Consider the following 26,256-nt stretch of genomic DNA (forward strand, 5'->3'; position numbering starts at 1 on the left):
TCTGTTTTAAGAGGATAGTTTTCATTTCTGGAGCTGAAAAAAATATATACACAGACCTTTTTTTAACTTTTGTCAAAAATAGGACATTACTCACCAGTGCCCTGAGAATTCCTAAAACAATGTTATACTTCAAAATATTTTAAGATCAGGCTGTGTAAACAGTTTGGAGTGGAAAATCTGATAAATGTTTTTCTAAGGTTTACTTTAAATACACTATCCTGAGAGTTTCCAGTATAAACATAAAAGCTCCTTTGCACGCATAATGTGTATTTTTATATTTTTAAAGTCCCATTTAAAAGTTGTATTACGTGGGAAAAGGGGGTCACATTCCGTGGTACAGGGTGAAAACATACCCTCACTGAATTCCTTTTTACTATCTTGTTGCAGTGCTTGTTCAAAGCTTGGCTAACTGAGAAGGAAGACTCGCTGAACAAAGTCCAGAAAGCAAACTTTAAAGACCAGAACGAGCTGAGCGTAAACGTTCGAAGACTTGCGGTTAGTATTTGCTTGAACTCCATGCTTCTGCGTAGGGTGAGGAGTAATATCTGCTGTGGAACATCCTTTCTGACACTTTACAAAACCTTAGGGGTTATCACCGCTGGCAAGGATAGGTGCTGTAGAAAATGTTAGTGGTTCTATGACTACGTAGTCCAATGCCTTTTACTTACTTTCTTATACCCTTACTTGGTCCAACTGGCCTCTAGCTTTCCAACTTTAAGTTGATGATAAATTCATGAGTATATGATAACATACATTTTCTATGTTGTTTAGGGGCCTTGAGTGCATTCTTTAAGCAAATCCATCATTTTTGTCTGAACTTGAAACTAAGGGCCTGATATAGAGTTTTACAGAAGGGTTACTCCATCACAGACTTGATGGATGTCCTGTCTTCCTTATTACACATGCCATAGATTATAATGCATATGTAATAAGGTAGAAGGATAACTGTCACATCTAAATCAGGCTCCATTAGTGTCAGGAGGGTCATGTGGATGAGCAAAGGCAATGCTTTCCCAAATGAAATTCTTTCTCATCCCTTGAATGTTAGGGAATCACAAATTAAAATAAAATTTTAATGCCAAAAAACATAGTATTGTAGTCACTGAAGACGTTAGTTTATAGATGTGTATTGGCAAACATACAGAGGTAGATGTTTAGATGTAGAACATCAGAAACAACTATTGTTTGTGTAAAGGCAATTTAGTTTATTGGTAGTAGGAATTAGAATGAAAGAGAAAGTTGTATTGCACATCTCCATAACATAAAAAAGAAATGTTAGCAGGTTGAGAAGTGAACAGAAACCATATAAACACACTATAGTAATTTGTGGAGGTATATTAGGTTTGCAAATAAATGCACAAAGCATCAACTGTTAATCAAATGGATGCTGTAGTGAAAAAAAACAGAACATAAAGTCAGTACATCAGGCTTCTGAAGTTACTGCCAACTACTTCGCACATAAACAATGCCCCGTTCCAAATCACCTCCACACCTTCCAAGCACACACGTGCACACACACACTGAGACACCATCCTCATCAACTGAACACATTCCACACACTATTACATTCATCAACCCAACATATATGTATCCAAGACACTTTAGGTGCCATCTCTGTGCGACACCTCCCACTAGACTGTTCAGTTGGCACTGTCCCCAAATGTGCTGATGTTTGTTGTTATTTCTACATAGTTCAGTACTTAAGATATGTGTTGCTGTGCTTGTTTCAATATTCAAGTGATGGTATTATGAACTTCAAGACGGCAAGGTAAGCTGAGTTACAATGGTAAAAGTAAAATGCAAATCCATTTTGTAGTTTTCCAGAAAATTAGCACTAGATCACAATCATTTTATCAGCATACATTTGGAAATTAAGAAGACAAAACCAATAAAGTCAAACTGAACATAAAAGCCTGTTATGGAAAACCACAGTACAATAAGCTAAAAAGCAAAAAACATAAATATACTTGTTTACTTCAATATTCTAATCAATTGTATCCTGTTTTGCTCACTTCAGTATATCACACTACTGCAAATACGCAAAATACTAACACTATTTAACTCTGTTCAGAGCACCCTCTAAGATATAACCAGCCATAGTATAGTTTTAGCTCTGTGCAATGTGTCTGATAAACCGTATCCGATTGATTTGTTGCACGGGATCCCCTGTGATCCTGAGCTCACATTGTATGCAGGGGTGAAATACATCTCTGATATGCTTTTGTATCAGTAAATCAGATATTAGAGTGGGTGCCGAGCAGATGGTATTGTACTATAATAAAGGAGTGATCGCTCCCCTGCATGTTACGTGCCTGATGTTTGACAGTGATGCTCAAGTAACCGGCATGGCTGATGCGCCCTTCCTTTTGCATGTTGTAATGTGTATTATTTTATGAATAATACAAATAAAATGTTTAAAAACAATCCATGATATGGTGCAGACCGTGACCCTAAGAATCATTCTTGCTACTTTGTTCAAACATAACACAAGCGACTCTTATCCCACTATGATCCAGCTAGTTCTGGCCATCAGACATGTGATAGATTCTAACTATTCCTGACCAGATATCCATCTTTGTGATACATGCTTACAATATTTTTGTTAGGATTGTGAGGAGTATATTGCTAAACAATACAATATGGAATTGAAAAAGATGTCCAACCCCAGACAGCAGAAATACTGAAAGAAAACGATGCAACTTCCAAGAGTTTCAACATGCTGCTTCTTCTGTGTTTATTCTGTATTTATTGTTCGTATGAGGTTGTAACTCATGTTGGTCCCATATGAGGCATGGCTCGTGGGCAACTAAACCTTTCGTAAAATACAGCATTCCAAAATTGGATATAACCTATTGGAAAAGTTACAACATCTCATTATATGAGCCAATACAGCTAAATTACTTTTTAAAACCCTCAGTTCCGTTTCACTGGCACAATGTGAAATGTTTTTTATCATTCTGTTCATCTTTAAAAAAAAAGCATAAACTGCTTAATTTACTATATCTGGTTTGGTTTTACAAACTTGCTTTCAGGCAAACTGACTAAAAGGCTCTAAGAATTATTCAGGACCAGTCATGCATGGTCTTAAAAAAAGTTGAAGGAAATATTGAGGATCACAGAGCAGTCTGCCCTTCGGAATCCCTTATTCATACTAGAAAATAGTAGCTTTTGACAATTTAAAGAATATATGTTGAAAGGAAAGCAAATGGAATGATATTCTTGTTTATTAGACAAAAGTAAGATAGAGATTTCACCGAGTAAATTCGGAAACTAGACAGTTTACTTTCTTCTTTCTAGAAAGAGTCCCAGCTATACCTGCGGGATACAGAACGTCAGCTAGGTACATTTGCGACATACATATCACCTCATGGTTTGCTTAGAGTCAGTTCACCATCATATTTATTGCTAATGTTGTGTACCACCTACCTTGGCACTCGAGTTCCCTCTGGTCTTATTAAATGGCAAGGGTCTTCTGAATGTTTTCTGGGGATCTTATATCTTCATGTGTTAAAAATGGTTGGATTGCTGGCTGCACATTGTACATATGTAGGATGTTCCACATTCCTCCCCATCAGATGTTTATCTGTATCCTCCACACATCCTGTTTCTGTCTGTCATCACCTTGTGGTTTGTGTTTGCAAAGGTCTTTTAATATTCTGGTGCTTACAGTATGCCAACACACTCAAAAAGCAGACTTAATGTGACAAATCGAAGTACATGTCGACTTTGTGTGTATTTAAAAGCAGGTTTTACCTTATTTTATTGTGCTTAAATAGCAAAAGGGAACATCCAATTTGATTTAATATTGGTCCAACTCACAATTGACTCTGCAGCTTGATGTTAATTAATTCAGTCATTTGTAAAACATCGTCACGTCCCTATATTTGGTCATCTACATTTGATGTGCTCATGACACCAAGGTGAAGTAGTGTTTACATTTTCTGCATCAAAAAACCCATTTTGATGTAATATTACATTTCTTACCTTATGAAGTGATGTACCCATCAACAATACGAAGATGCTCCTTTTGTCCTTACTGAATTCCACTGTACATTGGTATACCCTCATAAAGCACCATCCTCATTTTATCAGTGAATAAACCTTTAAAATGGTTGATGTTTTCCTTGTAACGTTATTTCTATTCTGTCATGTGGAGCATCCCAGATGTTGGAAGCCACTACACATCTCTTAGTCTCTTTCTCCCAATGCATCTTTCCATCTTGTGAGTTAAGATCATCTTAATTGCTTTCCGATCAGATTTTGAAAGAAGACATGGGAAGGAAACGTCAAACCTTAGACCAGCTACGTGAGCTTGGGCAAGATGTGGCTCAACTTTTGAACAATAACAATGCCTCGAGGAAGATAAACAGTAACATGGAGGAACTCACCCAGAGGTGGGATAGCTTGGTGCAGAAGCTGGAAGACTGCTCGAGTAAGGTAATGAGCTAAGGATTTGTTTACCTCCTAAGATCAAGACTTCAAAGTCAAAGTGCTCTTTAACTCTTTCCAGTTTATTAAACACATACTTTTTAAGGTGCATTGAGACTCTTTGGGAAAGCGGTCTAGGGACTTTGGGGAAGAAATAGGCAGTGTTCTCGAAACCACTCCTTGTTTCTTGCTCAACTTTTCCCACACATAAACCATTTTATTAGAGAAAAGCAACAGTTCCTTTAAGGGACATGGGCTGCTTTAAAAGGAAACACAGTTTTCAGTTTGTAAATCCAAGCACAATGGTGATGGTCTGCTGTTCCTTGCAGAATACATCCCTTTGTTTTAGCCAATCTTAGTGGGTCACAAATAGCAACCTATTTTATTAATATTCATTATGTAGGTCATTCTGACACCTCCTGTGACTGGAGATTTTGCGATGCAGCCTGTTAGTGCATTGATCACTTTGCAAAATTAGATACAGGTCCCAAAATGTCAGTGAGTAATTTATGACCCTTTTTTACGACCTGTCTCTTAGTATGTCTGACACTAAATGATGGAAAGTTTAATAGTGGATGGTTTTAGGAGAATCTAAGAAAGTATATTTTGAGACTGGAATTCAGATGTGTGGGAGTTTGAATTCTCAACCAATTAAAGTGGGATTTAACTATGTTTGTTTAAGAACTTCCTCACATAGTTTGGCAGTTCCACCATCATCCACAAAATGCCTCATAATGAATAGCTCTTTATTTTGTGATGTATTACAGTATTGCTGAAGGCAGTCTGCATTTTCTCAGAGTGAGATGAGTGCTGTAGAAGAAATGTTCAAGCTTTAAGCTCAGCTCTCCTGGCCTGGTAGCAGCCAAAAAGCATGCATCTTTCATAGACAAATGAATCATTTTTCTCTTCACTGAGGAGAAAAGTCCGGTTCCCTGAATGAGGCATTCCAGCTGCACCCTGAAAGAGAACACTGCACAGAAAAAGTGTTGAATCCCTAGAACAACCCTGTAATATCCTGAAAGATGCCCCACTGTCACAATTGATCACAACTTGGGTGATATGCTGAAGCAATGACTAATGTAATGTCACAGCCTGGAAACAAAGAGAAGCATTGTGACCAGGGTTAAAGCTCTGGAGATGATCCTGTGGTAGTGAATGTGGAGCTTGCTGCTTTATTTGCAGTTTTATTACAGATGGTTTAAGAAAGAGAGAGCTGGAACGACAAACCAGATGTTCAAACATGGTGGGAGTATCGGGTGTGCAGAATGTTAAAGACTTTGTGCTGAAATACTTTCCGAGAGCCCCTATGGATTTCAAGACAATGTGACATTTTTGGCTTCAAGATGGTGGGTGGTTTTTCTTACTTAATCACTGCTCTGAGTGACAAAAGGAATAGTGATTGGATAAATGGATAGAAATTAGAAAGGTTCATTTCCCATTAATTGGAATCTGCCCAGATGTGAAAAGAAGGCAACCATCTGCTTCACTGAGAATTCTTTAAAATGTTTTGTCTTTTATTTTGTTGCATGCAACTAGTTTATTCTCTTGGTACGTGGATGCTATGGTAATGGCAGGCTGCCTGCTCTACAGCAGTTTCCCTATAACATTGCCAGAGTTACTGTGAAGGGAGATTATCTGGTGAAGAAAGGACTAGTTCATATAGATGAAGGTCTGTCCTGCTTTGGCAATGGCATGGTTTACTATATGGTAGCTGTCAATGGCACTCTACACCTTGAAATTGACCCTGGAAGAGGAGCCCAGAGGGCCTTCTAAGATTTCAAATTCGAGTTATCTGTGTAATTTTTCTTGACTGCTTTTCAAAAACATTTTTCTTCACATCACATTTCAGGCTACGCAGGCAGTTTCAAAAATGGGGGTGTCTCAGGTTTCGCAAAAAGTCATCATTGAAACTGTCACCATGACAGAGCATGGGATAATGAAATCGACCAAACAGGAATTACCCCCTCCGCCTCCACCAAAAAAACGACAAACTCATCTGGATGTGGAAGCAAAGAAAAAGTAAGACAGCATAGATTATTCAGATTGTTGATTTTCATAAATTACATTTTCGAGTTCATTGGAAATTTCGATTTTTGACTGTTAGCAATGAAACTCGTGTTCATATAGGATTTCATGATTGTAAAAGCATATGAAACAAATGCATGTTAGAACACACAAATGTTGACTGCTTCATTAAAGACAAGAAGTGGTGCAGGGCCAATAATAGCTAGTACATGCCGACAACATTACAATGTTTTAGTTGGTTTTTTCTCTCTTTTTAATTTAGAACATTTTGCCTGCAGGGTGTGGAATGCTCCTATAGCATCATAGACTTTAAAGTCACTCGCCTGTGAGGTTGGCCTACAGGTTAGGCTGAGGGCCTTTAATAATTGGTGTAGTCCTTGGCATATAGGTATAATACTATAGTGTGTGTATATGGTTGAGGTGTATGGCTGAAAATATACACTGATTGGTCAGACAGCATCATGTGACCCAGTAAGCTTTACTGTTTGCAATTTGACCCAGTCTTTAGACTTGTCAAAGACATCCATATCAGGATCCTGGCCACTCTGAAGTCAGACCAAAAACTCCTGTTTGGGTTGGCAATCTAATTGTAATAACTGGTCCATATATAGAGCACTCCATATCAAAATCTTATATTTACATTTTGTCCAAAATTCACCGCTTTTTTACATGTGTGACCACGTTGATTTGGTGAATGTGTATGTAAGCACTTCCCCAAAGTGTTTGCTCAATGTTATATATTCTGCAACATCTAATTTAGTCTTTAACATACTGTAAATATGTTATTTTATGAAAGTGTCAGTGCTAGAAGTCTAGCATGAGAAAATCGTTTCTGTGCCATAAACCACATATTGCTGACTGTATCTAGTCCGGGCCACAATTAACCCTGGTTTCCTGTGTCCAAGAACCATCTTTATCTATCTGTGGTCACTGGGAGGCTTTTTTGCAGTTTCAAAATTAGGGTCAGAATGCCCCTCTGGTCTCCCAGGCTGGCCTAAACCCGTTTTTATATATGGAATCTGGGTTTTTTGCACCCATGTCTAGGTGTGCTGCTGCATGCAGAATGACTTTAAATAGAGCAATTGAGAATTTTTATAAAACCTCTGTAGAGATAAGTGAATGAGTGGTTTGAGTTTCTTCAAGAAATGTATTTAGCAAACAAAGGAAGCTCAATTTGTATATTTCACTATGAGTTCTGTTATTATTATGGGTTACTGATATAGCTCAGAGATTTGGCTTGGTGAGCTATTGATGGGGTAATACCAAGGGGCATAACTACTTCTTTGAACTGATTATTAAAGTAGTTTGCTTTTGTGGCTATGGGAGGGTATTATGTAAATATGTCGATTATTTTCAGAACTTGGGGTGCTTCCATAGTTTTCATATTTCTTCATGATTCCCGTTTTTTTATTCTTGAAATTCTTTACAGCTTTTAGAACTGGTATGTAGCTCTCTAGTTAGTGGAGGTCTATATGAAATGGATATTTTGGAGTTGACAGAATTTATTTGTACTGTTCGGGGTAGCTTGTTCAGATCTTAGTGAGAGCTGTTGGGGGTTTCTGATGTTAAAATGAGTAATCAAAGGTCTTGTAGCATCTTTTTGAAGTTGCCTTCAGATTTTCTTAGCTTTGGTATGGCCTGCTTTCTAAAAGATATGAGGTGTGGAATGGTATGGCAAAGTGGTCAGACCAGTTAAGTTCCTAAGTAATATAATTTGAGATAGTTTTGGAAAGAGAGATAAGTAGCTCAAGGATGGTATCTTTCTAATCTTGAGGAAAATAATTAGATTGAATAAGATCTTGGTGGGTGTTATTCCCTGAAGGTTTTTTGGAGTAGTTTATTTCTAATATTCAATAGGATTCTAAAAGCCCCTAAATAGTTGCTGGTGGAATAGTGGGTTTAGCATTAAGAGTTCATTGGAGTTCTCAGCAAGGATGGAAGTACTATATTGATGTGGATCCACTTGACATTAGCATCTTGTGGTCTGAGTGTAGTAAAAAAATAATTTGAAAGAATAAAAAATGCAGAGGTGTCTGTCTGCAGCTCAAACTATTTATGTGTATGACTTGGGATGCCAAATTCATTTTATGACGCTCTCTTGCTAAATGAGTGATTAATCTTTAAGTGTAAGAGTAGTGTCAAACGTTGATGGTGAGGTACATATGACCCAAGTCTCAGATGAAGAGTACATCTAGGTCATGTGAGGTAAGGGCTGCATTTTCAAGGACATGCACTTGATGATCGTGCATTGATGAGAGTGCATTTTAGGTCTCAGATCGCGGAAGATAATGGGTCTTGTTTACCACTGATTTGGATCCGGTTTTCCATGTGACTACCTTACCATGTTTGTGCTCTGTTTGCTTGATCTTGGATATATTCTGGGATTGGGTGACTGACAGTATTTGACCAAATGCTTTGTGAGTGGTGACTATAAAAATGAAAACGAATTAATAGACTATGTGCGAGGTTAAGGAAATGCAACATATATCTTTTGTTTTTTACTTGATTGGGCATATAGATATGGATAAATATATAAGTATAGCAGCTGCTGAGTTAGGATTTGTTATCTTAACAGGATGTTTTATGTTGGTAAGGAGGATAAATGTATGTAGTTTTGAGGGTTGTTGCAGAAAAATTGGATACTGACTATTGTGATATTGGGATAGGGCCAGATAATCTCACAGTGATCACCTTAGTGACGGTTTTAGAACTAGGTATCCATATTAAGAAAAATGGCTTATGCAGAGATGGAATATATAGCAATAGTATCCTTCTAACAGGGCTACCTTGTTTGTTGTTTGCGAGAGAGAGTGAATAACAGTGGGTGAGAGAAAATGGATGAAGGACTAAGATTTTTGGGCTTAAAAGACAAAAAGAAGCAGTGACACAGATGTTTTTTTGTAAAAGCGCCCCATGCCGCGGTTTCAGTTAAATAGCGGCTGCACCCCTCTTTTTTAAGACACGACTCGTCTAAAGAAAGGTGTGCAGCCGCCATTAAAGTGAAAGTGCAGCATGGGGAAGTTTAGAAAAAATACAGTTTTTAAATAGTAAAAAAAAAAACATGCAGCCGCTTTGGGCGCTGCAAATAAACCACAGGCACTGCTGCCACTTTATGAGCGTACTCCACCACTGTATGAGTGTGCCGTGCTATGAAAAATATTAATTTAAGCGTTGCAGGAGAGCGTGTCCTGCCTGCGACAGCAGGTAGGAGATATCCATTTAAGCAAATAGTGCTCAGAGACTGTATTTAAAGCCTACCGAGTAACAACACATGTAACAGGGGGTGTCCTCTTGGGAGGTTACAAAATGAGACAAGGCGGTACTAAGGAGGGACTACTAAGCCTATTGACCAATGAAAATCCACAGTTTGCAGAGTACAGTGACACAAGCCAATACAAAAAATATGGGCCAAGGGTGAGCGGAGCTTCAAGTCCATACCTAAATGCAGCATGCCTCACAGAGCAGCACATCCCCTGCACAGCCCAGGCTCAACCTAATAAGAAAGCATGCAGCCACTGAGGTGTGGTTGTTGTTTCCTTGCATTCAAAAATGTAAAATATTTAAAACACTCACTAATGTGGCTGTGTTATTTAGTGACATATTTTCTTTTAATAACTAGCCTTTCCACTGTACTGCTCACTTCATTATTATTATTTCTGAAAGAGACAAGAATAAACCGCCACCCAATAAAGCATTCAAATCGCAGGCTACTACAATTTTACAGTGACACTTTAAAACTTTATTACAGCAACTTTAAAAGGTGGGCGGCCATTCAGTGCAGGCAAAATAAAGTGATGGTATTCCAAGTTGAAATAAAAAAAAAAAAACACCTTGATCCAGAGAAATAGATCTATTTTTTTAGGTGGTTGTGAAAAATGTACATAGGCTTTGTGCTGTCACTCAAAGTGAAGGCAGCAAATGGGTAAAGTGGGCTGACCTATTGGCCCATGCTGTATTCTGTGATGGGCACAAGCAAAATGTGAATAATAAATTGTACAGGCCAGAGGATCAATCATGCTGACCAAATGGCCTTCTATGCATGTGTGTTATTTATGAGAGAAAAAAAGAATGGTTTTGCGAGACAGCAAAAGCTGTCTGGGTGGTCAGACCTAAAGAAAAAAAAAGATATATATATATATATATATATATACATATCTCAAAACAAAACCCTTTCAGGCATAGAGTGACGCATAAATTATGCAAAAACGAAGGAGAGAACTCTGGGTAGTTCTCAAGTTTAGGTGGAAAGCAGCCCCTGTAGAGCACTCTCAACACGAGCGACACTCTAGATCTGCTCACCTCAAATGTCTGTTTTTCTATCAAAGTTTTTAAGCATAGGATTAGCACAGTGCTATCCACGCCGAGATAGAAAATGACAAAGTCTTTTGCAATTTATACAGCAAAGTCTTTAAGCATAGGACTAGTATAGTGCTGTCCTTGCCGAGCTGTAAAATTACAAAAGCCATTTATCACTTCAGGCACAATATTACAGCTTTGAATTAGTAAAATACCAACTCAAGCCAACCTGAAATGAGTAAAAGCAACCCCTGACACAGTGTTTCGCTCTAATTAGAGCTCTTCAGAGAGGTATAGCTTTGTCCAGACACAAGGGAGCACCCAGTATTAAGTCAAAACAAAACCCTTTCAGGCATAGAGTGACGCATAAATTATGCAAAAACAAAGGGGAGAACTCTGGGTAGTTCTCAAGTTTAGGTGGAAAGCAGCCCCTGTTAGAGCACTCTCAACACCAGCGACACTCTAGGTCTGCTCACCTCAAATGTCTGTTTTTCTATCAAAGTTTTTAAGCATAGGATTAGCACAGTGCTATCCACGCCGAGATAGACGTGTGAAAACAGCTAGGATGGGTGGACGGGCGTTCTCCCACCTGGCGGCAAACAGCTGGAATGAGTTGCCTATGGAACTTAGATTAACAGACTGTTACTTGTCCTTTAGGAAGCAATTAAAAACATTTATTTTCCCTAAAACCTGATTAAATTATAATCATGACTCTGTTATCAGTCAACCACTCATTACTGTCATGATAGCGCCGTGATATCCTAATTAGGATGATTGTTTGCGCTTTATAAGTACCATTGACATATATATATATATATATATATATTGCACCAGCACTTTTTGGGTCGACTCTTTGTTGCTTTGGATTTGGCAGGTCTCTGCCTTTTGAGTAGCAAGCTTCGTGAATATATATATATATATATATATTCATTCAGCCATTGCAGTTCACTTGACAGCCGAGTTCCTGCACCCTAGAGAATCTTTCGTGGCGTGGCGTTCAGAGGGTAGCTTTACTGAGGGGGCTTGCACTCTGTTAACAGCCTGGAAAACCATGGATTCCTCATGTTGTAATCTGACCCTTTTCACCAGGTTTGATGCTGACAGCGCAGAGCTCTTGAAATGGATTTTGACCTCCAAAGCTGCCATTCAGGCCTCAGGGATCAAAGAGTACACGAAGAAAAGAGAGACTTCAACCCTTAAGCAAACACTAAAGGTATGTAAAGGGAGAGGGCTGAAGTAAGCTATTGAAAATGGGTATTTTTGCCACACAGCTGCACGATTTCAGAGATATTCAGAAAAAATGCATCGCTTGATAAGTTCTGTTTTGAGCACACATATGTAATCTGAAAAGCAACCTTTTCTAACTGATCAGTTAATGGCTTAATGAGTTTCTTCATGGTGCTGACCTCTTTCATCGCATCAGAACAAAGCTCTTTGATTTACTTTTACTTTCATGTGGAATGTAATACATCCCAGAGCATCAGGGTGAACTTTTATCAGATGTGTTCTACATTACTTAAATATCTGTTGTTCTTTCTTCTCCTTTGTCTGGCATGCACACATTGTCAGTGAGTGTGTCAAGTAGTGTTGAAGCCACACGTTTTCCATACCAATGTGGCTCAAGGTTATGGCGTTTTTACTTGCCCATTAAAGATTTGAGCACTGAGAGGAAGTTTAAAGTCTGCCTATGCCAGTTTCAGGAGTGTAGCTACAATTGGTACAGCAGGTGCAGTGACACCGGGGCCCAGAGTCCTGAGGGTGCCCATTGAACCCTTATGAATGCTATATTATACTACCTCAACTGCAGTCAACTTGGCCATTTCCCTTGTGTGCACCAGAGCCCATGGCATCCTTTTTACGCTAATGGCCAACTTGTGGACATAAGAACGAACGCAAAGCTACTTTGTCAGCTAGTGGGTCCCAAGACGGTATTCTTAGCACTGAAAGCATCTCACGTTCATAATACGGGAAATCTTGTGCAGTAACACTTAGACAACAATACGCATCACATGAGCTGGAACTCAAACTAGAGGTGTTGCACACAATTTCCTAACAATGGGGCACATAGATCTGTTCACAACACACACAAATGCACAATGCCTAAAATTTGCATCCAGGTACCCACATCACCACTTCCTGGGAAATGCCCTATTGATAGACTGGTCAAAGACCTTTCCATATACCTTTCTACCAATACCTCTAATATCAATACTCATTGACAAGTGCAAAAATACAAAAATGGCATTGATACTCACAGCTCTAAGTGGGCCAAAAAGACATCATCTGAGACTTGGTGAAAATGGCACAATCAGGGGAATGAGATTGCCAGTCTCACAGGACTTGTTAACGATACAAGCAGGGTAAGTCTGTCACCCTGAACCAGAGAACCTCAGCTTAGAAGCATGCCTCCCTAGGACATACAGTTCAGTCACCTGTGCCTAACTTAGAGATACATGGAGGTGCTAAGGAAAGTTAGGAAGTTGACAAAAATTACATTGCTGAGTAGAACAGATGTATCAGTTGGTATAGGAAAAGCGATCTAACACATCACACAGCCGGGGATAGCAATATAATTCGATACCTACTTAACACCTTCAGCGCGGCGCGAATTTTCGCGCTGTGCTGAAGGTTCTAAAAACCGGGCGTGGCCGTGACGGAACGGTTCCGTCATAAGCACAGCCCAACCGGCGCTCGTGACGGAACCGTTCCGTCACAAGCATCGAAGGGGTTAATGAGAAACTCTTGCACTTATCCTTAAAGATACACCCTGCAGCCATAGTGGTATAGATCAGTTGTACCACCAGTCATTAAGAGGGTCCTGGAAGGAGTTAAAAGAATTGCACCATGGAGGTCATCTTCCACCACTATGTAGAACTTTAACATAATTTTGAGAAAACTCAGTAGAACCCCCCTTTGGGCCAATGCACACAGCACAACCAAAATTCCTAACATTAAAACATCATTTTTTGTGCCATTACATTGTTATGCAGGGTTAGCGAATTACATGCACTCAAATACAGAAAACATACCCACCAGGATAGGGTAGTCATGACAAGCCAACATATTTGCCTAAATTGATATCTTACTTGCATGTACCCAGCTACCAGCCAAAGATGCATGCAGAAAAAGCACTATGAGTACTGGACATTATAAGAAGAGTGGTGTACTATTTAATTTTTTTAAAGTGTAGAAAAGGAAACCAATTCTTTATTTCAGTTGCACTTGCAAACATATAGAAGCCAATCACAAAGGGTACCACAACAAGGTGGATAGTACGGACCGTCACGATAAGCAATCGTGCCACTAGAAGACTGGCCAAGAGCACACTCCACTAGTAAAAGAAGGACTGCTCTAGAATTCAAAACCCATGCACCTGTGAACGTTGTCTGCATGACAGCAATGTGGTCATGTAGCTACACTTTCACAATAAATTCCTGCTTAGGCATTCAGGTAAAAAAGGAAGCACAAAAAACTCCTGGATATAGCCTGTATTGACGAAGTGCCTTAACCTAACATTGCCTAGGGGGTCACTTCCTCATCAAAGATGTCTGGGGCGGATACTGTTATCTAAATTACCCCACTATGTGTATGTTATCTGATGGGGTTACCTGCAACTAATTAATATGACTTGTGGGGTTTGGGGGGGTTTGATTGCTGCCGCCCAGCTAACAATTCTGATGATCAATGTATTTCTGTGTCATGGACTTCAATATTATATCATTGCTACGTATGGTTTTATTTTTGTTTTTCCTTTCAATAAAAATGTTTATTTAAAAAAAAGGAAGCACAAGTAGAATAGTAGGTCTTTAACAACCTGTTCGCTAACACACACTCACTTCAGTCAAGCCATCCCGGGTGGGGGAACTACTGCTACACATAATCAGTGAACAGTACTTGAATACAGAAAAGCTTCACACTGCAGAACATAATGATTACTTACCTGTAGAAGTAGTTTTGCAGCTTAAAGGCATTTTTGCATTCATATCTAACTCTCCTGCCTCCCCTAGAGCAGCTGTAAGTTTTCAAATAGGGTGGAATAAGCAAACAAAACATAACATTTGCAAAGCCCTAAAACAATACAGGCCACCAAAAGGGGAAAGAGGAATGTGAAAATGGTGACCACGCACTGGTGCTTTGGAAAATGTCTCTGACGTCATATGGGAAGGAGTATGCCCTCCTACTGGTTGTAGCCCAAGAATAGGGGGAAAAAAGAAAAATGTCCAGACCCAGCCAGTAGATGGTGGAATAATGCATGTGTGAACCCAGAAATGTCTTTAAAATGCAAAACCCCTCCTACAAGTAAGTAACCATTAATTTTAGTATGCCTTGTAGAATTCCCAAGTCAGACAATCTGATCCTAGACCCTTGGGAAATGGCCAGTCACCAATTGTCCTTACTATTTATTCTGAAAAAAAGCAGTAGGCATACTTGTTCTTTCTTAGTCTCAGCTAGAATGCCAGCATCCCGATATCTGTTATATTGCGGGTCAAAAAACGGTAATTTAGGTTCCAAGTCGCAGGATCTTAAGAACCCAATTTTCCTTTAAAATACACAATCTTCTTATGTACGCCTTGAAAGCACTATCAAGTCTACCATACTCCAATATTACACATTAGCTTCAAAGACAAGCTTAATGAATTTGCTAATTTCATGCTGAAAAACTGGGTGAAAAGGGGAAGAATTTCTAAAACTCTAGTATCTCCAGTGTTAAGCCTCATGATGTATTCACATCTGAACCAGTAGGGGACAGGTGTTCGGTGCTCACCTTCATTTCATCTGCTACTCATAGGCTAACCATCATCCACACTCAGTGTAGTTGGCATGATACCCACTGCATAATAAAAGGTAAATCCATGCGAGTCCTCATGTAGTCTCCTCCATACATCATCTAGGGCCATTGCCTCTTGCAGTCATATCAGTGCCATGGCAGCATATGACAGAGGTCTTAGATTTGTAGTAAACCTGGCACACATAAAGTCTGTAATGGTATTAATGTGCCTTGTGCAGATTACTTGTGAGCCATGAAACATTCAGTTAATAGCAAGGTCAGCAAAAAAATCAGCTTTGTAAACATTTGGCCAATATATGTTTACCAATGTCGAACTATACTCTTCAGTACTTCCATGTACAATCACATATCTGTCAGTTTGAGCATGTACTTCTGTTCCAGTTGAAAGCTCGCTTTCATGATTCAGAGTGACTACTCCTGGGGTGTAGTTAGTGAGTGACACAAAGTATCTACGGTAACCCCATATCTTGGCATAAGCAGTAATAATAATAATAATAATAATAAATAATAATAATCCACATTTGTAAAGCGCACAATCACCCGTTAGGGTCTCTAGGCGCTGGGGGCCGTCGGGAAGATTAAGCAAGCTATTGCCCAGAGTCACATGGTGCTGGGCTAACCTGCCGCCGGAGCCGGGATCGAACCGTGATCCCCAGATTCCAGCGTCAGTCGCCCTGGCCGCGGCGCCACACCCTCCTATAACAAGCGACTTTCCAGCAGCATGGCATTTGTTATTTTTTGGCCCTCCAGGTATGCTACTACCATCCTGGCTTTCATAGGTTGTTTTAACCACCTTACATTTCAGGTAAAAGCTGCAGCTATGTCCCTGATTCAGAGGAACATCTGTCAACCAGTCTTGGTGCCATCAAGCCAATGGACAGATATTGATGCTAGATGTGTCCCAAGGTTCTTGCTGTATCTATCCCCACAAGAGAGGCTGTATGTTTTTTTAATTTGTCTCTACAAGCGTGCACACTGTAGCGGTCAAGGCAGCACTAGTGCGCCTGATCCCTCCGAGCACCCAATTGAGGTCGGTGCTCCTACAGACGGAGTACGTGCTGTAGCGGTCAATGCAGCACGATTGCGCCTGATCTCTCCGAGCACCTAGCTAAGGTCGGTGCCCTTAGAGACGGAGTGAATAGCTGTACTGGAGCTTTCAGTGATTTTGTTATCTCCGAGCACTTGTTATCTCCGAGCACAGTGGCCAGAAGTAATCATTTCGATATTGTTTTGCGCAATGGAGGTTCTGCCCCGTACTGCGTCTTCACTTGAATGCATGGATGTGATTTATGACTTCTGACTCCTGAGGGTTTTTGAAGGTGGAATGAATACATGATGTCCCCTCATTTCCTCCATTTGTCTTTGAATGACAAACAGCGTTTTGAGGCGCTCAACCACAATTACACGGCAGCACACACTATTTTTAGTCCTGATGAAGACCCCATACTGATGATGAACAATTTCACGTTTCTATTGAGGGGTCGAAACGTCAACTTATATGACAAATCAAACGTCTTAGTCCATCTAAACCAAGAAATAGTGGAATCAAGCTTCTACGTTTAATATAGGACTGTCCCATATGAATTTGACGTTGATGGAATCAATAATATTTATATGTGATCATTGTGTGTTTATCCTACTGTTGTGTGATTTTTGTATGTAACACTTTATGCACTGTATTTGTATTTTTTTTTGTATTGATCTTGAAAATAATTTTATGTGTGTTTACATTTTATGCCTTCAATATACATGAATTTCCTGATTTGTTCTTTCGTAGTTATTTAGATAAATTGGGAGAATCTAGTTTCTTATTTCTTCATTGAATGAACATCCCCCGGCTGGTGGGTTTGATTAAAAACTATTAGTATATTTTTTTCTCTGAACACAGGTAGCAGAGCCATTGTTCGTATACTGTAACTATCCCCATGTTCTGTACAATAGTGGGTAACCCCATTGATATTCATGGTATCTACATAGCCAGTAGCTTACAAATTGCATCAAAATGCCCCACCCTTCTGTTCTCTTCCCTCCTCCCACACTGATCACCTCACAGCCGTCAGTGTGGCAGAACTCCCTCAGTGTAACTCAGTCAACCCAATAAGTAATTAAAAAGGTGGATTTAAAAAGCATGGCATACACTTTGTCTACAATAGCTGCACATACTCACTGTAGCTCCCTGGAGACACAGAGATTCCTCTTCAAGCAAATCAACTTTGAGACATACCTTGTAGGCATCCTCTAAAGCAACCAGGATTATTGTGACAGGCTGCAGATGCAATGGTGATTGGCATTGTAAGCGATAACAAAACAGGCTATAACCAGTTTCAGTCTGTCTTGTGTAACCCACCCTGAAGAACTTGTTTCCTCAAACCTTCCCACACAAAGAGGGCCCTGGTTCCTGCTATTCATCTCAGCACTCTTGTTAGGTTGTTAGGTAAATGTGTATCACCCTTGCTCTCAACTTTAGCTTGGATACTTGCTACTCCACGTATTCCATAGAATGCTTTGCTGAATTGAAGAGTTGCATCTAACACTTGAATTCAACATGAATATTGTTGTGAAGAGAATAGCACACCTGTTTTTTTGTGTCTGAAATATTCCTAACATTGGGAAATGTTTTCTGTGCCTCTTGGTCAGTTGACATGAAGTCTTGATAGATTCTCACAACAGAACAGTTATATCCCAGTCCTCCACCTTCTCCTGCTAGTATCAGAATCCAGTCTCTGTCCCTTAACTTGAGAAGCTTGACTATGATCAGTGTTAGACCTGACACCTTTGGCGTGGTTCTTCCCCCATCTTTTTGCCTCTGACTCATGTGTTTTGATGCTGTGCTGGATTTTGTTTTTGCTGGTTTAGAATGCTTAGGACACTCTGCCACTGCTGATCAGTGTCAGAGTGTAAGTGCTCCCTCTGTAAATTGTGATATTGATTGAATATACCTGATTGGCATATTTGTATCACCACGAAGTCCCTAGTAAAGTGCACTGTGTGTGCCAGGGCTGGTGATGACAGATGCTACTAGTGGGCCTGCAGCGCAGATTGCGCCACCCACATGAGTAGCTTTAAAATGGTGACTCAGGCCTGCCAGCGCAGGGCCTGTGTGCAGTCAGAGACTGCCTGTCCCCCTGGCCAGTGTCTCCACTGGCTGGGCCTAACCCTTCCCTGTCTGTGCACATCAGTCACCCCTATGGAAGGCTCAAGGTACCCCCCTGGGCAGGGTGCAGTGTATGGATAAGGTAGAGCATGTACTAGTACAGGTCACATGCTCTGGTAGTGGGCTGCAGCCATTTTACGTGCTCACTGCTGTAAGGCTATCTTGCTCCATAGAGTAACATGGAGGAGGCTGGGCCCATGTGATACCAGCCTATCTTCCCATAGGAACAAGATGGGACATAAGTGAGAGATATCCCTGAACTCAGAATTTAATGACACATCTTTTAGTGAAGGGTGTTTTTAAATCCTGTAATGGAGAATAGCACTTTTAGAAAGTGGCTGTTCTCTTGTCTAAACCTTTCTGTGTGCCTGGGTTTGTGGAATGCCTGTCTGGCCTGGGTGTGACAGGGGGGCTGCAGAGCCCCCGGAGGAGAGGGTCGGAGCCAGCCCGGGGATGAAAGGGCACATCTGCTGCCCGGGAGGTGGGAGGAAGAAAGGCCTGATAAGTGCTGGGCTGTGCCTGCCTGGCCCCCCCATGCTAGCTCCCTCCTGCCGGCCAACTGACACCTCTGGCCCTGAAGCTGACAGGAAGAAGAAAACCAGAGACACCTCAGTGCTCCGCAACCCCCAGAACTGGTTTAGACTGGACTCAGGGCTGCTTGCACAAAGACTTCAAAGGACTTCAAAGACTTTGAGGGGTATAAGGAAAGGACCCCTGACTACAGAAGATTAGATTCTGAATTTCTACAATCAAGGAGGAACCTCTGCTGGAAGGAGGACTGCTGGGGAACTAAAGGAAGATTGCCTTGCTGTGTGCTCTAAGGGCTGACCTGTTCTGCTGTCTAACTGGAAGCTGAGGAGGAGAAAGGGTCTTTGCTGTGTGCTGTGACCCTACCTGCTTGAAACTGCCAAGAATTTGCTGTGTGCTGTGTCTACAATCTTGAATCTCTAAGGGCCTGAGAAGAGCTGGCCCCCTGTCTGCAACCCAGGAACATAAAGGTTGCCCAAGGAAACAAGACTCTGCTGTGCCCCCTGAAGCTGCTGTGTGGCAAGGAGATCGCGAAATTGCTGTGTGCAGGGAAACTCGGGGACTGCTGGACTAAGTCCTGCTGATTGCCCCGTGTAGCGCGCTGGCTGCTCTCTGTTCTGCTTGAGAGCGCCGCGCTGACTGCTAACTGCTGTATCTCGAGATCGACGTGTTCATCGACACGTGCTTGTGGGGGCCAGAGGGTTCTAAGCGCTCCAGCGTGGCGCGGGCTAATTCCACTTGACCCGCCTCAGCATCGCCGCGGGCCCGGGCCCTGAAATCACCCCCGAGGGTCTGCTCTCAGCCACGAAGGGGCCGCTCTGTGGTTGGCTGCCGCCGTAGGCTGAGTGAGAAACGCCGCGACCGGATTGGTCGATTTCCCCAGAGCAGGCGGTGACGTCACGGGAGGCTCGGCAGAAGCGCCGCGACCGGATTGGCTGATTCCCCCTGAGTGACGGTGTCGTCACGGGAGGCTCGGCTGAAGTGCCGCGACAGGATTGGTTCCCGTCGTCAAGGACCTCGTCTGCCTGCGTAATCACAGCCGGGACCGGGGAAGACTGACCCGACCTCGCCGAGGGAATTGCAAGAGTGCTCGAGCCCCCGGCCTGCTGTCTCTGCTCCTCGCCGCCCCCGAGAGACTGGGAGCGGGCGGAGAACCTGCTGAGACCGGCCGGGCCCGAGCGCGAGTGAGCGCTGGCAAGGGAGGCTTGCCTGAGGCAGAAAGAAGTGCCGGGGGAGGGAAAAGGAGTCCCCCAGCCTTCGGGTGAGACGCGCTGCCGCGCTTGGCATTCCTGGCATTAGGGGCAGATCGGCTTGGCTATTTTAAGCGCTGACATTGTTTTCCTGGCTCGTTTTGAGAGCAAATTAATTATAAATCAGTGGCACTATTTTTGTTTTACTGCTGATTAAGGAGACTTGAGACATTTGTTTTCCATGAGAACTTCCTGAAACTACGTACCACCATTAAGATTAAGTGCATCATTTTTATAACCAAGTGATTATCGTGCAACTGCCTTATTTACATTGCTGAAACTAGATAAAGTTATATATTTTTATAAAATATACTTACCTGTGTGGTCTCAGTTTGTGGTGGATTGGGGATTACTGTTGTGTTAAGTGCAAATGTTATCCACATTGCCTCTGTTTAGCCTAGACTGCTCGCGCCATGCTACCTAGAGGGTGAGCAGGGGTTATCTCAGAGGGTTATTCTTTCACCCTGACTAGAAGCAAGGGTCCCTACTTGGTCTAAGGTACTTACCTCTGCCAACTAGAGACCCCCGGTTCTAACTAAGCGTGAGGATTTTGAACTAATAATTGCACTTGACCTGCAGTGATTTCTTGTACATCACTAGTCTAGTTTAGCAGAACAGGTTGCGCAAGATTTTTTCTTTTTGGTGAAACCTTTTTAGTTGAAAAGGTTAGGAAGCACCATGTCTCGGAAAGCGCCAAGCGTGAATGGAGAAGTGGAAGTGGAATTTGAAATCCAGGAGTTGTTAACCTATAACAAGGAGCAACTGAGAAAAGTCTGCAAACAGCTTGAATGCCCATTAAGGGGCGGCGCAAACAAGGAAGAGCTACGGACAGCTCTGAGGGCCTGGTGGGAGGCCAAACATGGTGTTCCAGAAGTCACTACTGGAGAGGGAGGCACACAGGAGAATGCGTTTGTGTCCAGTGAATTGCCAGTGGCGAGGCCAGCGTCTAGGCCCGGCAGCAACCACTCCGGTAGGAGTATTTCTCCAGAGGAAGTGAAGGAGAATCGGAGAGCTAGGGCCCATGAGATTGAGCTTTTTAAGCTCAAAGCGCAAGCAGAGGCGGAGGAGAGAAGAACCGCTCTCGCTTTGGAGGAGAGGAAACTCCAATTGGCTCATGAGTTGAGCATGAAGGAGTTGGACATCAAATTTAAAGAGAGGGTGTCCAGTTCTAATGGTGGCAGCGCACAACCGGTACAGGCGGGTAAGGTATACATACCAAAGGATCTGGTACAGAATTATCAGAGGGGTGAGGATATTTATGCGTGGTTCAGAGCGTATGAACTTGCCTTAAAGATGAATGAAGTGCCTGAGAAGAATTGGGGGGCAGGATTGTGGAAGCATTTTGAGGCCTCTGGGAGGGATGTTTTGGCACCCTTAGAAGCAGAGGATGCTTTATCCTACCACGCAATGAAGGAGGCTTTGTGCCTCAGGTATGGGCTCACTGCAGAACAGTACCGCCAGAAGTTTAGGAACTTCAAGAAGCTTGATTCAAGTACTTGGGTGGAGTGTGTGAGTATGTACACGCGTGCACTAGAAGGTTGGATAAAGGGCAGCAAAGTTACTGATTATGTGGGGTTGTGTCACTTGATTAGTAGGGAGCACTTAAGTAGCTTATGTGTTCCAGAGCTGCGCCAGCATCTTTTGGATAGCAAGTTAACTGATCCCAGTGAGCTTGCTAAAGAGGCGGACCGCTGGACTAGCACCAGGGTCCACAAGGGGGTGGTAAGTACCCCAGCCAAAGGTGGACAGGGTCCCCAGCAGGAGAGTGGGGGGGACACGGGTAATCAAAAGGAGTCTTCTAAAGGGCCCCAAAGTAGTTCCCAGGAGAAGGTGTCTCAACCCCCCCAGCCTAAGAAGTCCTGGCCCCCTAAGGGCACGCAGGACAGAAGGGCCCCACTTACTTGCTATTCATGTAGGGAGGTGGGGCACATTGCCCCCAAATGTCCAAAGAAGAAATCAGCACCCACTGGTGCTCCAGCTCCAGCTCCGGCGTTAGCCAGTGTAGCTTTGGGAGGGGATTTGATTTCTAGGGGGGAGAAGGGGTTAGCGTTGATGACCCTTGTCTCTCTAGGAGACCAAGAGATGGCCCCAGAAACCTTGCTGCCCCAAAACACTAAGAAATACGGGCAGAAGGTGACCATCAATGGACAGGAGGTGGAGGCTCTGAGAGACACAGGGGCCAGCGTGACATCTGTCAGGTGTCGGTGGGTGACTGAAGAGCAAATTGTTCCCAAGGTACTCCGGCCTGTGGTGTCATCTGACAGTTCAGTGCGCTACTGCAAGTTGGCAAAGGTTCCATTTGAATGGGGAGGAGTCTCCGGTATTTTGGAAATTGTTGTAAGTGATGCCTTGCCTGTAGATTGTCTATTAGGTAATGACCTGGAGAGCTCCCCATGGAAAGAGGTGGAGCACCGGACTCACTTGGAGATGTTGGGTTTGCCTGCGTGGATCTGTGTGTCCACCCGGGCAATGACAGCCAGAAAGGGCGGTCTAGCAGAGCTGGAGCCTGGAACAATGGCCCAGGGACCTGCCAAGCGAGGAAGGGGTAGAGGGCGCGGGAAACCGGCCCCCACTGTTCCCACGGTTCAGGAGGAAGCAGACCCAGAGGGGGATGCCCTGGAACCTACAGGGGAGCAGGTGGCCGAACTAGGGGAATTGCCTGAGCTGTCCCAGTGGCAGCAAGAGGGTGGTCCCTCCAGGGAGGAATTCTGCCAGGCTCAGAAGGAGTGCCCTTCTCTCATTGGTGTGCGGCAGCAGGCTGCCGACCAGGCCGCAGGCCTGGGGTCCAAGGAGCATTTGATCTACTGGGAGGATGACTTACTTTATAGTGAGCCTAAGTTCGCTGAGCCCGGTGCAGCCCGTGTGCTGGTGGTACCGGAGCGCTTCAGGAACTTCCTACTGGGTCTGGCTCATGACGTGCCTCTCGCAGGACATCTGGGGCAAGACAAGACCTATCACCGGCTTGTCACCCATTTCTACTGGCCCCAGATGAAGACGCACGTCTCTGCCTTTTGTAAATCTTGCCAGACTTGTCAGGCCAGTGGCAAGAGCGGAGGGAAGCGCGCGGCCGCCCTCCAACCCTTTCCCGTGGTGGGCACCCCTTTTGAGCGGGTGGGCATTGACATCGTGGGGCCCCTGGATCCCAAGACAGCCCTAGGCAACAGGTTTATCCTGGTCTTGGTGGACCATGCCACTCGGTACCCGGACGCCATCCCGCTCAGGACAGTCACCGCCCCAGTGGTGGGCCGTGCCCTGATGGGGATCTTTTCCCGTGTGGGATTTCCCAGGGAGGTCGTCTCAGACAGAGGGACAAACTACATTTCTAGGTATATGAAGTCCCTGTGGAGTGAGTGTGGGGTGACATACAAATTCACCACTCCTTACCACCCTCAAGGAAATGGGTTGGTTGAGAGATTCAACCGCACATTGAAGGGCATGATTATGGGCCTGGAAGAGCCCATGAGGCGGAAATGGGACGTCTTGTTACCATGCCTGCTGTTTGCCTACAGGGAGGTGCCTCAGAAATCCTTAGGGTTCAGTCCCTTTGAGTTGCTGTATGGCCACCCTGTCAGAGGGCCTCTTACTCTGGTGAAGGAGGGGTGGGAGAAATCCCGTGGGAAAACCCCTCAGGATGTGTTCAGCTATGTGCTGGCCATTCGCAACCAGACCAAGCGCTTCAGGAAGCTCGCTCAAGAGAACCTGGAGGCTAGCCAGGAGGAAATGAAGAGGTGGTATGACCAGAACACTTCTCTGGTTGAGTTCCACCCTGGTCAGAAAGTGTGGGTAATGGCGCCAGTGGAGCCTTGTGCGCTCCGTGACAAGTGGTCTGGGCCATACGAGGTGGTGGAGCGCAAGAGCGAGGTTAGCTATTTGGTGAACCTGAAGACTCCCAGGCAGCCCCTGAGAGTGCTACATGTGAACCGCCTCAAACCCCACTTTGAGAGGACTGAAGTAACTATGCTCATGGCTACAGATGTTGGAGGGGAGGAGGATAGTGATCCTCTCCCTGACCTCCTGACAGTCAAGGAGCAAGATGGGTCAGTGGATGGTGTGGTCCTCTCCCCCACCCTGACACCAGAGCAGCAGGAGGACTGTCGCCAAGTCTTGGGTCAGTTCGCCCCCCTGTTCTCCCTGACCGCAGGTGTCACCAAGTGGTGCGTCCACGATGTGGACACTGGGGACAGTCTGCCTGTGAAACAGAAGTTTTACAGAGTGGCTGACAAGGTCAAAGCCAGCATCAAGGAAGAAGTTTCCAAGATGTTGACGCTAGGGGTTATTGAGCCCTCCAGCAGCCCCTGGGCTAACCCAGTGGTCTTAGTGCCTAAGAAAGCTGCTACCCCCGGTGGCACCCCGGAACTTCGGTTCTGCGTGGACTACCGTGGGCTCAATGCGGTCACCAAGACTGACGCGCACCCCATCCCCAGAGCTGATGAGCTGGTGGATCGGTTGGGAGCTGCCCAGTACCTGAGTACTTTTGATTTGACTTCAGGGTACTGGCAGATTGCCCTAACTGACGGGGCAAAGGAGAGGTCAGCATTTTCCACACCAGAGGGGCACTTCCAGTATCGTGTCATGCCCTTTGGGTTGAAAAATGCTCCCGCCACATTTCAGAGATTGGTCAACCAGGTGCTGGCGGGGCTGGAGCAATTAAGCGTAGCCTACCTGGATGACATTGCTGTGTTCAGCTCCACTTGGGAGGAACACCTGCAACACCTCACTGAAGTGTTGAAGGCTCTGCAGAAAGCAGGCCTCACTATCAAGGCCAGTAAATGCCAGATAGGGCAGGGATCGGTGGTGTACTTGGGACACCAGGTAGGGAGCGGCCAGGTGGCGCCCCTACAGGCAAAGATTGATACCATTCTGGCTTGGGAGCCCCCCAAGACCCAGACTGAGGTGAGAGCCTTTTTAGGTCTCACCGGGTATTACAGACGGTTTGTCAAAGGTTATGGCACCATTGTAGCCCCTTTGACAGAGCTGACATCTAGAAATCAGCCCAGGAAAGTGAATTGGACGGAGGCCTGTCAAACTGCTTTTGACACCCTCAAAACTGCCATGTGCACAGCACCGGTGCTTAAGGCACCTGACTTTTCCAGTGAGTTCATTGTGCAAACTGACGCTTCAGAGCAAGGCGTGGGAGCAGTGCTCTCACAGATCAATGAGGGGGGAGGAGACCAACCAGTGGCTTTCATTAGCAGGAGGCTAATCCCCAGGGAACAGAAATGGAGTGCCATTGAAAGAGAAGCTTTCGCTGTGGTCTGGGCTCTGAAGAAGCTGAGGCCCTGCCTGTTTGGGACTCACTTCCGTGTTCAGACCGACCACAGGCCCCTCAGATGGTTAATGCAGATGAGGGGTGAGAATCCAAAATTGTTGAGGTGGTCCATTTCCCTACAGGGGATGGACTTTACGGTGGAGCACCGCCCTGGTACAGAACACGCCAATGCTGACGGTCTGTCCAGATTCTTCCGCCTTAGTGATGAGGACTCCCAAGAGGTTGGGTAGTTCTCCCCACTTTCAGCTGGAGGGGACACGTGTTAGACCTGACACCTTTGGCGTGGTTCTTCCCCCATCTTTTTGCCTCTGACTCATGTGTTTTGATGCTGTGCTGGATTTCGTTTTTGCTGGTTTAGAATGCTTAGGACACTCTGCCACTGCAGATCAGTGTCAGAGTGTAAGTGCTCCCTCTGTAAATTGTGATATTGATTGAATATACCTGATTGGCATATTTGTATCACCACGAAGTCCCTAGTAAAGTGCACTGTGTGTGCCAGGGCTGGTGATGACAGATG

General features: G+C 43.8%; 1 protein-coding gene across 2 annotated transcripts in view; it reads left to right on the forward strand.

The window, feature by feature from the left end:
• The window catches only part of UTRN (utrophin), a 1,532,463-nt gene that overhangs the window by 375,998 nt on the left and 1,130,209 nt on the right, over positions 1–26,256 (forward strand). For both annotated transcript variants that reach the window (XM_078648677.1, XM_078648678.1), the window contains 4 exons: positions 388–495; positions 4,258–4,437; positions 6,278–6,447; positions 11,839–11,962. In XM_078648677.1, the coding sequence (XP_078504803.1) occupies positions 388–495; positions 4,258–4,437; positions 6,278–6,447; positions 11,839–11,962 (582 nt within the window). The remainder of the gene's footprint in view (positions 1–387; positions 496–4,257; positions 4,438–6,277; positions 6,448–11,838; positions 11,963–26,256) is intronic.

Source organism: Lissotriton helveticus, chromosome 6 (assembly GCF_964261635.1).
Source record: "Lissotriton helveticus chromosome 6, aLisHel1.1, whole genome shotgun sequence".
In the NCBI taxonomy this organism is placed as follows: domain Eukaryota; kingdom Metazoa; phylum Chordata; class Amphibia; order Caudata; family Salamandridae; genus Lissotriton; species Lissotriton helveticus.